The sequence below is a fragment of the Hippoglossus hippoglossus genome, chromosome 22 (genome assembly GCF_009819705.1).
Source record: "Hippoglossus hippoglossus isolate fHipHip1 chromosome 22, fHipHip1.pri, whole genome shotgun sequence".
NCBI classification, from domain to species: Eukaryota; Metazoa; Chordata; class Actinopteri; order Pleuronectiformes; family Pleuronectidae; genus Hippoglossus; species Hippoglossus hippoglossus.
Window position 1 is genome coordinate 2624583 of NC_047172.1, and position 15840 is coordinate 2640422.

Here is a 15840-nt window from a genome sequence, read left to right on the forward strand (position 1 = left end):
TGCAGGTAATTGGTTGTTTGCTTCTCCTGCTGGAAAACTCCAAACGGCTTCTCTTTGAACAGGGAGAGAAAATACTTTCCACATTTTGTTGATCACTCACGGCCAATTGGTTTGCGTGTGTGTGTGTGACGGTGTGTAGCGGTGAACGGTGTGTGTGCGGTGTTTATTTCTGCTGTGAAAACATTTGCTGAGAACTGGGAACACGGCATTAGTTTTTTTTAAATGAGTTTTTATAACGTCTGCTGAACTGTGGACGAACAGGTGATGCTGGGTTATTTCAAAATTTAGTGTTTCATAAATAATCTGAGCTCAACAATCGTTAAGTGTTAAGAAATGATGAAAGGTTGAAAAAGCAAAAGTAAATCTTGCATCAACCAAACAAACCTTTTAGTCCTGGGATATTTTTCAAGGATCTAAACGGTTCCTGCAGAGCGACGTTTGTCTGCGAGTTCACCACAGCCGGAAAATGAGCATGAACACGGAAGTACGGACGGATAAAAGTGAAACTGGATATAAAACGGACACCTCAGGTTTTAATTTGACAGTTTGTTAGATAATCCCACTCGATTTAAATGCTTTTCCAACGCTCTGGTTAAACTCTACACGACGGGGGAAATCACTTCTTCTCATTTAGAGATTTTCAGACTCGCAGATGCAAAATCAGAAGAGTTTCTCTGGTCAGTAGAATCTCAGAAGCTGGAAAAAAACGAGTCCAAAGCTGGAAACACAGAGAAGCCCTGTTTTCCTGAGGAGCTTCAGACAGACATCAGTGTGGTGCTTCACACCGAGATGTGCTCCACAGCCGGCCGTCTGCTCGCCGCGTCCCACCCACCAACCAGCGCGGCTGCCAACTCGACACCCCCTCAGACAAGCCCAGCATCACATGACCTTCAAACAGGATCTGTACCCCCCCCCCCCCCACCACCACCTCCATAAAGAGCACATTTCTCTTCCTCCATTTCACAGCTATGCCGATTGTAAATCCTGCTCGTCCTGGAAAAGCTCCCTCTTCTTTTCTACCACCTTCGTTTTTCCCTCTTTTTTTTTTTGCAATGTGCAGTGAAAGCCCCTAATCTCTGTTTAATATGGTTTGGCCGGATGTAAATACCTTCGGACAATGCCCTTAATCTGGGCCAGCCTGACAACCTCACACCGTTGCAGAGCAGCCTGCCAGGAGGAGATGGAGAGAAAAGAGGGATGGTTCTGCCGAGATCAAGGCGGAGAGGAGAAAAGAGGAAAGCGGAGGGAGGGAGGGAGGGTTTCCCCAGCTTGTTGCCTCTATTCTTCGCCGAGCTGAGCGGCCCTTTATCAAAAGAGCCCCCCGAAAATAAAGTTAAAGATAGACGTTGCCTCTAAACATCCCGCCCCGGGCCGGTTCCAGCTCGGCCCTCCCTCCCTGCCGCCTCCTTTCTCCTCCCGCCCAGCGCCTGGCCCTCGGCTCGGCCGCGTTAACGAGCATCGGAAGCTACTGTACGTCCAGGGCATGTTGGCAGCGCCCAATCGTCTTTGCTCCTTTCATACCCTCGTCACCACCCCCTCCCTCCATCCCTCCACACTCGGTACAGGGCCTGGGTCTGGTCCATGGTAATTGTCATTCCAAAGACGAACTGGCCTAGTTTCAATTCAGCAGACGAGTGTAAGAAACTCGGCCCACAAAAGCCAGGATGTCTGGCGGAGTGTGTGTGTGTGTGTGTGTGTGTGTGTGTGTGTGTGTGTGTGTGTGTGTGTGTGTGGGGGGGGGGGGGGCACACTATACAACATAATCACACTTCCCAAAACAACACGGAGGAACCAATCTGATTACAAGGCGGCTTTTCAGAGCTCAGAATTTAGGCATCAAGTCTTTTTTTTTTTTTGACACAACAAGTTCCCAACACGCGTAAGTTTCCAAGATGAGTGGAAGAGAGACGATATTTGAAGAGTCGGCTCCACGGACACTGGAGGGAAAAGTGATGCCGGGTCAGAACCGCTGTGTCCTAAAAAAAAAGAGCCGAATGTAATCTGGTGTCCTCTGTTTCTTTTTCCAATCAACAGCGTTTGTTTTGGTTTCAGAGTCAGTTTCAGGTGAGGACGATTCCCAAAAGTTAAAAGTGACGTCTTTTATCGGAAAGGAGCAGCTGATGGAAAGACACGGACGCAGCACGAGGAGGCGTCTGATTGAAACGTTAAACTTTGACCCCGACCGGGACCCTGCCCTAACCCCTGTGCCACACCCACATCCACAAACACACACAAACACACACACATTATTTATGGGGACAGGTCACGCAAGCTGGAGAGTATCAGAAGTTGTGTGTGTGTGTGTGTGTGTGTGTGTGTGTGTGTGTGTGTGTGTGTGTGTGTGTGTGTGTGTGTGTGTGTGTGTGTGTGTGTGTGTGTGTGTGTGTGTGAGATGACAGAGACGTCACTGTCACGGAGTGCGATCGGTCACACTCGTCTCACACTTGCATGCACACTGCGTCTTTGCGTCGCCGTAGCAACGTTGCAAACCTAGACAGCAGCGTTGTGCATTCAGCCCATAAGAAGAAAAAGCTCCAGTAATCGTGTTTGCTCTCTCTCTCTCACTCTCTCTCTCTCTCACACTGACTCTGTGTTTCACGGGAGTTAACAATGAAGACAAAGAGAAGCTTTGAACGGAAAGTTAAAACCTCATCTAGACTTTGTTAATTAATCTGTCGCGCATTAGTAAGACGGAGGCTTTTATCGAGCTTTTACACGTTTCCCTCACTTTGAAAAGGCCGGAACACGACCAGCACCAGAGACATGCAGCGGGAGACATGCAGCGGGAAACATGCGACGGCCGGTGTGAACGCTGCTGCAGCAAACACACGGGCGCTGAGGTCGCTGAGGGTTTAGGAGAAAAACTAATGTGTGGACGGTAATTTACAGTTTCATTATATTCAAAAATACTGTTTCAACATAGAATTTAATCAAACGCACAAATAAAGGAAAGCAAAGTCTTTGAAGCAGCATTTAGATCTTCATCAAATCAGATTTTAGTTGTATCACCCATGTTCACAAATTACAGTTTGTCCTTAACCCTCAAGCAGTGAGGAAAAACGTATTTACTACTTTATTGTCGGATCATAAGATTCTCATGTGGTTGATTTGAGTTTGAATCATGATGTCATTGTTTCTGAAATCATGGATTCTCTTCCGTCAGCGTTAAAAACAAACTGAAAAGACAAACCAGCAAAAATCACCACACATCAGCTACAATAAGACTTAATGCTGCTAAAATCATTTGAAAAACTAGTTCACCAAATTGCTGAAGTTCAGTTTTAAACCTGCAACCGGTCTGAAACAGAACCAAACACCAAACTCTGAATCTACGTTGCTCTGTGTTCCCTCAATAATCACTTATAAATGTATTAATCATGTCCAACTGTGACTTTGGTCAAATTGAAGGTTAAAAACATGACGATGTCGTCTCCCGCTGATCTCCGTCTGAATGTGGCGAAGCACCTGAGAGCAGGATCGGTGCGCTAAGCGTGTTTATGAGAGCGAGAGAGCAGGAAAGCCTCTAATCCCGTCGTCCCTCCCCCGCGCTTCCCTCCAGGACCTGCCTTCACTTAACGGGCCACAGAGAGGAGCCTCTGTTTGGGAACAACTGGAGCCCAGTTGTCCTGAGACATCTACACCAGACATCTACTCTAACGCAGCCTGAACAATGCACACTGGTGCTCTACAGCCGGGGTCGACGTCAAATAAGTGAAACAAACTTCAAATAACCCCCCCCCCCCCCCAAAAAAAAACATCTGCTTTCACTTATGCTTTTTGATTTGAGTTTGTTAGTATTGCTTAACAAGTTCTCTGGGCCCCGCAGGTACCCCGGACATCCCGACATATCTATGGTAACAGCTTCTGTTACCACGGAGACTGTGCCTGTGTTCTACTGTCCTGCTTTGCCATTCATTACAGAGACAACGGGGTTTCCTCAGGAGAACAATGTGACAGTGTAGAGCTGAAAATGTTCACTTGCTTTGCTCTTCAGCGCCAACGTGCCACTGAGCAACGCACTCGTACTCCCATCTGCTCATCAGCCGGTGGAGTTGCACCTGAACTGAACTGAGCAGCAAAGTGATGCCTAAGCAGATCTGTTATTGTTGTGATTGTTAAATAGTTAGATTGATGGTTTGGTCTATAACGTATCAGAAAAACAATGGAAAATGTTTAAATGTTTAAATCTAATTCAGAGTGACGTCTTCATGTGGTTTCTTTATTCCAAACAACAGTAGAGACACGAAGACCTTCAATTAAAAGTGATATCAAATAGAGAAAAGTTGGAATTCAGATAATGACACAGATAATCTTTAGATCCCTCTTCTAACCGTCTCATCACTACTTCTCATCCTTCTTTTGATAAAACCCACAGTTAACAAGCTAACTGATGTTTTCTGGTTTTCAAATTGAACTTCTCATTCAATCACGTTTCGACTCCCACACACACTATATTTACATTTTGGACTAAACCTCCATGAATAAAAACTAAACAACTAGGAAGTCGCTCAGTGGAGCTCAAACCTCCACCAAGAGATCCGTGAGTTATTCCCTGAAAGGAATTCGTCCCCTGATTGAGATTAAAACAACCAGACGGGGCTGAAAGCATCACGTCCTCAGCGGAGGTGAAAAATGAACTCTTCAGGTAACAAAAACGTATTTCTCTGTTTTGTTCTCGCTGCAGACGTCTGACTTTAAAGTGAGTTAAAGGCCACAGTGTCGGCAGGAGGAGTTCAGATCTATCACAGTGATTCCAACTGGTTCTTGTCAGGTCGATAAAGGTTAAAGACGATAACGCGAGGAGTCCGGGGCCCCCGGCGCTGCTCAGAAAGACCACACACGCACGACAGCCGAGCAGAACTGAAGAGCCCGGCTCGCAGAGTCATCTCGGGTTTTCAGATTCTGAATCCGAGGCAGATAAACCGCTGCGGCAACAATGACGTTGTCGCACGAGGAAAAGAAAATGCGGCCGAGCAGAAAACGCACCACACTCAAAAATAACATTTCATGGGAGGTTTGAAAAATATCTGACGTGGCTCATTTAAAAAACAAAAAAAAAAAAAAAGTGGAGTCGGCTCGACCGTCGCTGCCGCTCGCCCAACACCACGTCGCTCCCTCTCTTCTTTCCAGGGAGAGATGCGGCTTCCATTACGCTCTGCTAGACGGTACAAGGGTTTATTATTTTAGCTCTCCTGGCAAAATAACAGGGGAGAGCTGGTGTGACGGAGGGGGAGAGAGGGAGACGTGGGAGGGATGGAAGTCGACTTTGGTTTCAATATTAGATGTGTCAGCTGCCCTGGATGTGGGGGGGCTTTAAACAGAAGCGCATGTGAGGGCGTGAGTAGAGACCCGGGATATTCTTCTTTTTTTTTTTTTGTTTGAATGAAGGCAAGTGAAGATGGATGGATCAGCCAGGAGAGAGAAGAGAGAAGAGGAAGACGAGGAGGAGGAGGAGGAGGAGGAAAAAGACAAAGGCAAGTTAGAAATATTATAAACTGCTTTGGTAGAAGTGAACTTAATTATGGTCAATTCAATAAAACAAGGAACCAGGAAGAGAAGAGATAGAAGAGGAGGAGGAGGAGGAGGAGGAGGAGGAGGAGGATGAAAGGACGGAGTGAGCAGATGTGTGAGGGTGAGAGAGAGAGGAAAGAGGGAGGAGGAGGAGGAGAGAGGGAGGAAGATGAAAGAGACACACTGACAAGCAAAGAGGTAAGAACATACCCGACACACACACACACACACACACACACACACACACACACACACACACACACACACACACACACGTCTCCATTACCTCTTTTACACAAAATCAGCAGGTTTTTAAAATGCAGGTAAACAAGCTAAAAAAGGCGATTGACTCCTTTTCTGTTTTTTTCCCGCAGTGACTCATACGACACCACGAGCAAACCACCAAGGCGGAGGGAGGCGCCCTCTCATCTCGCCGTCTTGCATTTTCCATGACACGAAGAAAATAAACCACAAGAATACCCTTTGCACGTTCTTCCAAAGATTTAAAAAAAACAATAAGAACTTAAACGTTCAACGGAAGTTCAATGTGCGTCATAATGTCGCGCTAGAAAAGTCGCAGCGTCAAGACGATCAAACCAAAGAAGAAGAAGACGAAGTTAGCGCGTTCATCCCGCTGTCGTGTTTCCATCACTGCCGATCGAAGCCGCAGCCGATAAAAACCCGTCTGTAGTAATTCGACCAGGGAGAGAATCAGAGACGTGAGCCAGATGTTAAGAGGCTCAAAGCTTCAGAAGGACTTTGACTTACTCTCAGAACTCCAGCTTCTGTTTGTCAAAGCCAAACTGTTACGTCTCAAAAACACGTTTATCTCCGGAAGAAAGACAAGCCTCCATAATGTGAGGCTGAGTGATACCTGGACCACACACACACACACACACACACACACACACACACACACACACACACACACACACACACACACACACACACACACACACACACACACACACACACACACACACACACACACACACACACACACACACACACACACACACACACACACACACACAGACGTGATGGATTTAAACGTCAAAAAATATATTGTATTTTCCTTTCATTGTGATGTTGTCTGTCTTTCCCATGCAAACTGTTTTATGGGATGGCTCTGACAACCAGTCTGCACCATGTAGTTCTAATGGAGATAACCTCTGCCTCACAGCAGGGGGGCCCTGGGCTTCTGGGGCCTTTCTAGGGGACGTTTGAACGTTGCTCCATGACTTTCCTCACACAGGCCCAAAGGAGTGCAGGTTACGTTACGTCCGGATCAGACAGAGATTCGTACTATTCAGACGATAAACTCATAACGATACGGATCATATAGATCACGTGTGTCATGATCCCAGGATACTGAGGAGAATACATAATAATAGGATGAGCACAAACTGAAACAAACAAACACACAACATAAGAGAAGTAAAGTAACACAAAGATGCACAAAGAAAAGGTACAAAGGAGCAAGTACATGACACTTTGTGTTGAAAGTCAAGGGACTGAGTGGTGGGGGAGATCAAGCCTGGATTCTCTCTCTCTCTGCCTTTGTGTGTGTGTGTGTGTGTGTGTGTGTGTGTGTGTGTGTGTGTGTGTGTGTGTGTGTGTGTGTGTGTGTGTGTGTGTGTGTGTGTGTGTGAGAGAGTGTTGGACTCCTCACAGCTCGGCACACAACCCGCCATCTGTTTGCGTCTGCCAGCTACAAAACTCACTCTACCAGTGGGGTTGGCTCACACACACACGCACACACACACACACACACACGCACACACACTAACACGCACACACACTAACACGCACACACACACTAACACGCACACACCCAAGGACAGTGTGTAATTGCCCTCCATCAAGACAATTCAATCAAAATTACTTAATTAAACCAATGGTGACCATCAATCAACCAGAGAGCGAGAGAGAGAGGGAGAGAGAAAGTGAGAGAGAGAGAGAGAGAGAGAGAGAGAGAGAGAGAGAGAGAGAGAGAGAGAAAGAGAGAGAAAGTGAGAGAGAGCGAGACGGGTGAAAGCAGAGACGTAACTTTCAGTGAAACACTTCACACACTTCACAGCACAACAATATTTGGTCAGATTTAACTGCTGTTCCAGCTGACTAACCCCCCCCCCCCCCCCCCCCCCCCCCCCCCCCCCCCCCTCACACAACGAGCCCCTTTGTTCCCCTCATGTCGGCCTTATCTGTTAACTATCTCAACAATTTCCTTAAGGGGAGCTTTGTAATTAAAAACCTGCAGCACGTCAACGCCGCTGTCAGCCGTAGGTAGAGCGGTGTGTGTGTGTGTGTGTGTGTGTGTGTGTGTGTGTGTGTGTGTGTGTGTGTGTGTGTGTGTGTGTGTGTGTGTGTGTGTGTACAGGCTGTAAACACATCGTAAGCAGAACTCGGAGCAATCAAAGAAAATTATGGAGATTTGAAAACAGACAGAAAAACGAGCGGATGAATCCGGGAGGATTTGAGTCTTTTATCCGTGTGTCACTTTCCTGAACGGGAACGAAAGTGAAAAAGAAAGACACATTGATTTTTTTTTTTAAATAAAAGAAACCCCCCCCAGTGGAAAAGGGGGCAGGGGTTAGACGTGAGCCGAGCACACAGACATCTCTGTAGTTTCATCCATAATTCATGCAGCGACGTGCAGAGAGGGTTTCAAAGGGCATTAATGAGGTGTATTAATACAAACATCGGCGTGAACCGCGGCGCAGGTTTGTGCGAAGGCCACGAGCCGACAGTGACCTGCTGATCTGCAGCTGTCTGCAAATCACTTCCACACGGGGACGACTCGCCTGTTTAACCAAACACCTGAGGAAGAGGGGGATTCTGACTCGTAAAGACTCGAACTTCAGGTGAACGTGACGAACACAGACTTGAGCTCAGCGAGGCCCAGACATGCGACCACGGGAGGCAGATACGAGGAGGAGACCCTTATCACTGATCGATTGTCAGAGCGTTCAAGAACAATTTGCCAAATCTGGTTATTTCTGAAACAAAAATACAGGCGGAGTGCTTTTAATTTGAAATCCAGCACTGAACAGAGCTGTGTATTGTTTATAAAGCTTTTTCAGCACCTGAGTTTCTGCTAAAAATCAATATTGTTATACTTATAGATTAAGTATAAGGTAACCGTGGCTCCTAAGAGGATTTTAGCATCTTTCAGCTCATTGTTTTGGTTTCATGACCTCGAACTCCAGTGACAGGGAGCTGCTACAGTGAAAAAGCCTTTTATAAGTTGCCTGGTTGAGGTAAGATGGGAAGCAAAGTTAGCAGCGAGTCAACATAAAGGAAAGTTTGGCGGCTAAAGAGACAAATATTCCTCTCAGGAGCTGGAGGAGACTAAAATTGAGCAAAAAGAGAGAGAACTGTGGTCGTTTGGACAAAGACACCATGTCAGTGATTTGTTTACAGACTGATATCACTGCCCTCAACCGGCAAAATGTTATTTAATACAGAGAAGACAAGTCTGTTTTCTTTATCTACATTTTGTCGAAACACAAATGTTTTGCCAGGATAAAGTTTAATATTTACAATGTTTGACTCATGGGTGATTAAAGAAGATTAAAATCTGGCCTGACGTTACTTTAGATTTCACTATTTAGTCCTACAGATGTTTTTATGTAGTGAAAAGTAAAGTTTAATTTCCAGCCACAGTCCTGAAATAAAAGGCCCTTCTTGTTTCTCACGTTACACAGATTCATGCCGACAATTTTCACTTGGGCCTCTGATCCGATATAAAAACCTATAATAACATTTTGATTAGCAACAGGCTTTTTTCAACTTGGGCTCCACAGCGAGTCGTGTTATCTTTGGAAAAATACTGCGTCTGGACAGTAATACTCAGCGAGTACTAAATTAAAATCTCATACATAATGTGCTCAGAAGGTCGAGGCAGCACAAAGTCAAATACTGTTACTGAAAAGACAATTTGTCAAGATGACGGAGGAGAATTGTACAGATGTATTTCTCCAGGTGACGACGTGTTGCTGTGAATGTCGTTTGTTTGTCGTCCAGGAGAAGCCGCTCACTGCGATCTCTTGTTAAACGAGACTCTGAGCTGTGTTTAACGTTTAATTCCCATCCAGAAAAGTGTCGAGTGGATTAAGTGCCTGATGGACTGAGGATAGAACCGTCATTGTTCAACAAGTCGTCGTTCTGCAGAGCGTATTTGGCCTGTGCGCTGCGCGGCGCTTGCCAAAAAGATTTCTTGATAATGTTGCCAGGGAAATGAACATTGTGTTGCGGAGACGCTGAGCCAACGAGCGGCTGCAGAGTCAGAGCGATCGCCTGCTCGTGGCTTCACGCTTCACTGGTGATGAACAGTCCAGTTCTCGGAGTCATGTGAAGCCCACACATGGAGCAGCACTCATCTACATAACAACATGAGTTCAAAACCTAAATAACATGTCACACTGATAAAACGGCAGCTCGGGGGGAAACTGGGACGAACCAGGACGGCGTTTCCCACAGAATTCATTCAGTCTGCACGTGTGCACGCATCCACGCTGCTCTCACGCTCAACAGATTCTGAAGGTCAGGTACTGATTCTGATTCTGAAGGTCAGGTACTGAAGAGTGAAAGAGAAGTTGTGTGTTACAGAGAGAGAATGACAGAGATAGAGAGAGGAGTGACAGCGTGTGTGTGTGTGTGTGTGTGTGTGTGTGTGTGTGTGTGTGTGTGTGTGTGTGTGTGTGTGTGTGTGTGTGTGTGTGTGTGTGTGTGTGTGTGTGTGTGTGTGTGTGTGTGTGTGTGTGTGTGTGTGTGTGTGACTTGTAGAGCCTGAGCGTAAATCTGTGGATGGCGTAGTTTTAACGAGTCTCCTAACGATCCAAACGACCCCTGCTGACATTTACAGTCCCTGCCAGGGGGGGTCAGTGACCTCCCACCCACCCACCCCCCCCACAGTCCCTCTCTCTCTCTCTCTGTACCCCCCCCCCCCACACACACTCTGCTATCCTTTAATTTCTATCATTCTCTCTTTTCTATTCTTTCATTCCCTCTGTCCAGTCAGACATAACATTCACTTAACTACAGACTGCACCCCACGCACACAAATATATATATACACAAATACATAAACACACATATACACGCGATGGCAGAACTGAATGTGTTTAATTTATATGTCTGCCGTTTTACAAAAAAAAACGTTGCCGCTGAGGAGCCAAATATTTCATCTGAGCTCCACAGGGCCACTGGCTGGGGTGTGTGGGTGTGTGGTCAGTAAACACAGACACACACACACACACACACACACACACACACACACACACACACACACACACACACACACACACACACGGTTCCTGCTCTTTGTCATTACTCACTCTCGTTGGTCAACTTGGCGTCTTAAACATTTCTTCTTGCACAACATTTGGAAATGCCACCAGCCTCTGGAGAAATAAACAACGCCTCGCTCTGAAACAACATTATGGTCGACTGAATGGAAACACACACACACACACACACACACACACACACACACACACACACACACACAGAGTGTCTCCTTACCTCACACATGTATAAATATAGTCCACAGTTTAAGATTTATTTAAAGGGACATTTTTATCCCCATTAATTTTTTTAATTATGCCATTTCATAAACCCTCTTTCAGTTTGTAGCATCATTTAAACAGCTGTCAATCATGTTCACCTCGTCTACTAACCAAGAAATGAGAATTCTCTGGACGTGATGGTGATTCTTATCAATATAACAATCTGTTAATAAGTTTTAACTTGATTACTTTTTCAATTTATCCTAACATGTCTGTCTGTGAAGTTTCAAGGGCATTTTTGTCCCGAGCACCTGCTCATTTCTGACCCTGACACACACACACACACACACACACACATTACTCTGGAAACCCGCCCCCCACCACACACACACACACACACACACACACACACACACACGAGACACAAACCTAAGTGACAACTCTGCAGCTCAGCGCTGTGGCGGCTGAGGAGGAAATCGTGCCATCTGCCAGTAAACGACAGTCATTTATCCCCACTGCTCGTCCATCTGTGGACGTGGGGAAGTCTGCTGGAGGCCAGGGGGCCGCTGGGGGAGACGGGGGAGACACGCCGCTGGCCAGAGACGACTACAAGACACTGAGGCCTCTGTCTGTGGGCTTCACAGCTTTCCTCAGCTCAGTGTCCTGCAGAAACCCCGAGGTTAAAGGAGGATAACGGGCCCTGAAAGCTAAAGATTAGACGGAAGAGTAACTGTTACAGATGTTTTTGAGTTCTGATAGTTTCCTCTCTCTGTCTTTATTTAAACATTAATGACTGAGATCTTCAGTGATTTGTTTCTAAATTTCATGAATTGTGGTTTTACAAGTTTCCTGGATACTTGTCCTCAAACGTGGGATGTGTTTATAGAGAAGAGAAGCTTTGTGACCTCTTCTTTCTCTCTGGGCTCAGAGTGACGTCCTGAATCATTTCTGCAAATGAGAAAGGATGAGACCTTTCTTCAAACCCCATCAGCACACAAGACGTTTCTCTGACTCACACATAAATATAACATTCATCCTCGTGCATTGCGCTGCCTGTTATAGACATCTCCCAGCACAGTGAAGTCATTACTGCTCTTAGGTCTAAAGTGCAAATCGATCCTCTATAGCTGCATTTTTATGCCAAGAAAAAAAAATGAAATGTGTGTTTCGACCAGATTTGTTTTAATTTCAGGATTAAGTAAATGTCTGAAGACCCATTAAGACCATCACGCTGAACTGTCTGTTAAAAGCCAGATAATTAAATAGTTTTAAAACGACGACTCGGACTGAGAAGCTCAATAAATAAGTCCAACTTCCATTTCAACGTGCCGAGCTAAACAAACATCCCTGATGGAGACACGGCTGCACGAGTTGCACGTTATCGCCTCACATCCGCTAAATCGTCACACCTTAACACGACAAACACAAGAACCTTGAGACCACATCCACCTCAGTATTTACACCTGGGGCTGTATTTGTCCACGTCTGTGCACGACCCAGGTTCACGGAGATCGCAGCCCGAACAGCCGCCACCCAGAGGGGTTTTTTTAAAAAAAAAGGCACTCTCTGCCTTTTGGCTGAAGTATGATGGGCTGTGATGGCTCCCTGCAGGGAAGGCAATCAGGCCGACAGAATCACAAGACGCTCATAGTAACACCGGGGTTTCAGATGAGAGGGAGCAGCGAGGGAGGAAACACGAGAGGCAGAAGCTACGAGAGCTGTCAGATCGTCCTGAATGTGAGGCAGGTCCATGGAGTCAAAGTGCACGTTTCAACAATTAACGATAAGAAGCAGTAGAGTAGAGAATAACCCTGAATATTCTACAGACACAGACAGCAGAGTTCCATTCTGAGTGTTTCTAGATGTTCAGTTATCATTTTGTTCATTTGTTCATAGTTTTCTTGCAGCGTGTTAATGTGAGAGAGACGTTACAAACTGTGCTACCACCCAAACATTTCTCTTAAAAAGAAAATCATAATCATTTTACACTACGGAAGTCACATTAAATGAATGTTAACATGAGACCTAAACTCATTACAAGACCTAGTATGTCATATTTTAACATGTTTAAGACTTTTTAAGAAACCTTGTATTAAGTTTTTATATTCTTTAAATGCAGAAAACTGAATAATGCAACTTTTTATTGTTCCTGAAGTTTTGACGGGGAACTTGATTTGGCCGAAGTGACCACATCTCAAGTTTGGACCCTGATTATTTCCTGATATGCACCACACACATGCAAATGTTCATGGAAACTGAAAGTCTATGTTCTTGCACACGCACACGCACACGCACTCACACACACACACACACACACACACACACACACACACACACACACACACACACACACACACACACACACACACACACACACACACACACACACACAGGGTGTCTCAGCTTGCATAAGACAGTCCTCTCCAGCTCCTCGTCTTTCTTAACGCACTGCAGCGTGTAAAGTGTGTCAAAGACTCGTTTTAAATAACTCTCACATGAAAAAGAAGAAACAGGGAGTGGGGCGGAGGGAGGGAAAAAACAACACTTCGCGAGCGCCTCAGAAAAAGATTACCGTGCTGTGTTCGGGCTTTTTTTGCACAATATGGCGAGATTAAAGCTCACACCGCCGACGTTTACTCTGGATTGATCTCTGGGTGTTTCTCTGCCTCGAGAACAAAGAGGGAGAATCGCGCTAAGCTCAGCGAACCAACACAAGTCCAATTAAATCCTCCTTGTAAGACAGAGAAAGCCGCTGCCGCATTCTCATAAACAATAAATGTGCGTTTTTTTGGAAATGCCCCTATTTGAAGTGATGAACACACGAAATCTGCTTATGCTTCCAAGCAGATTTCATATTAGCAGTGAAAGTGAGGAAATACTGGAGGAGGAGAGGATGTGTGTGAGGAGCTTGTGAACACTGGAGGAGGAGAGGATGTGTGTGATGAGCTTGTGAACACTGGAGGAGGAGAGGATGTGTGTGAGGAGCTTGTGAACACTGGAGGAGGAGAGGATGTGTGTGAGGAGCTTGTGAACACTGGAGGAGGAGAGGATGTGTGTGAGGAGCTTGTGAACACTGGAGGAGGAGAGGATGTGTGTGATGAGCTTGTGAACACTGGAGGAGGATTCATCTGAGCCGTGTTTTGTTTTTGTTGGAAAAACGAACTTTTCTTGTTTTTTATCCGACCGTTAACGTTTCAAAACCAGTGAAATTTCAATTCACAGCAAAATTCTCCCAGTTCAGAAGTTGGAGATTTGACTCGTCGATAAATCAACAATTGATTTCAACACTATGTAAAAACCAACAAGGATCATGTGCACAGTGAAAAGCTGTTTCTTCATGAGCTGGATTTTTCTGAATGGTAAAAGTCTGTGATTATATAGATCACACACACACATCCATACAGTGCATCTATGTGCAGCACTTTCTCTATGACAAGGGGCAACTTGGGGTTCAGTATCTTGCCCAAGGACACTTCAGCATGCAGAATGAGGAAGACTGGGGTCGAAACCGCCAACCTCCTGGTTAGAGGACGACCGCTCTCCCCCCTAAGCCACAGCCAAGAAAACCCTGATCCCTTAAAGCACCTTTTCTGCTCAGGGAATCAGGTAGTCGTCTGATGATCACTTCTGTGTCTTAGAATATTAAACCTTGTTGCAGGAGACCTCACTGTCTGAGCAGCGGTATCAGAAGCATGAAAGTACAACTACACTCTGCTTGATGTGGTTTCCTACCTGTGGGCTGAGCCGTGGGCAGCCGGGCCGGAGCGACGCAGAGAGGCAGGAGGAAGGAAATCCAGAGTGAGCACCACAGAGCCGTCATTCCTCTGGACGACGAGGTGAGACGCGGAGCAGCGAGGCCCGACTCAGACAACATCCTCCGTTCGCATGCTGTCCAGCAGAACGGCGGCCTCGGACGCCGCAAGAAACGATCCAAGGTTCCCCCGCCACTGACCTGGAAACGGGAGGAAACATCAATTACATGTGGCTGTGGGAGAAACACGCAATCAGAAACAAAGACGAGTGAGACGGTCAAACTGAACACAGCACAGAGCCGTGCCTCGGGGTCTGCACACACGCAGCCATTTTCTGACCCGACATTCCACACTGACTCCGAGGATTACGATGGAAATCCCTCTTCGCAGTTTTTCTCAGAAACCTTCTCAGAGCACCTGATCGTTAGGACGAGAGTGGACGAGCTCCGGTGTCGAGGCAGCTCATTAAAAACCCTCTGTGCAGAGAATTCAAGTTCATTAACCAATCGCTTCGCTGCAGCGGGATTGGCCGATGAGAGGCAGAGAAATCACCAGACATTCCTTCCACAGGACTCGGCTCGACACGCTCTTCTGCACGGTTTAGCATCCGATTGACAGGGATTCACTAATCTTCCCGCAGGATGAGGAATGCCGGCGTCGACAGTATCAGCTGCCCGACGTGCCCGCAGGCTCGCAGGAGGGAGAGCGGCGACCATGGCGAGCGACGGCGGAGCGCCCTGCTCTCTGTTTGCTTAAGCAGGGAGAAGCTGGAATGCAACGAGGATCGAGGAGAAAGCTCAGAGAGGTGCCCAGAAAAGCAAAACACCCCCCAGCCCCCACATGCACTCACACACAAATCACCACGTTAGCTTGAACTTCAGCCGCTCTGTCCAGCTTCAGAATAGCTCTGGCTGTGAAATGACAATATCGCACTCAGGTCTCACGAACACACGCACAACCACCTCAGATTGCACACACAGAGGTGTATTGTACACACACACACACACACACACACACTCACACAGAGTCCAGAGAAAGGTTGAGCTTCTGTTCCCCCCCCCCCTCCC

General features: G+C 46.4%; 1 protein-coding gene across 9 annotated transcripts in view; it reads right to left on the reverse strand.

The window, feature by feature from the left end:
• fgfr3 (fibroblast growth factor receptor 3) overlaps positions 1 to 14915 on the reverse strand; it is a 62607-nt gene extending 47692 nt beyond the window's left edge. For all 9 annotated transcript variants that reach the window (XR_004612704.1, XM_034576180.1, XM_034576178.1 and 6 more), the window contains exon 1: positions 14754 to 14915. Coding sequence is in view for 8 of the 9 variants with exons in the window: in XM_034576180.1 (XP_034432071.1) it covers positions 14754 to 14895 (142 nt within the window). In the remaining variant the exon portion in view is untranslated. The remainder of the gene's footprint in view (positions 1 to 14753) is intronic.
• Between the last annotated feature and the right edge of the window lie 925 nt (positions 14916 to 15840).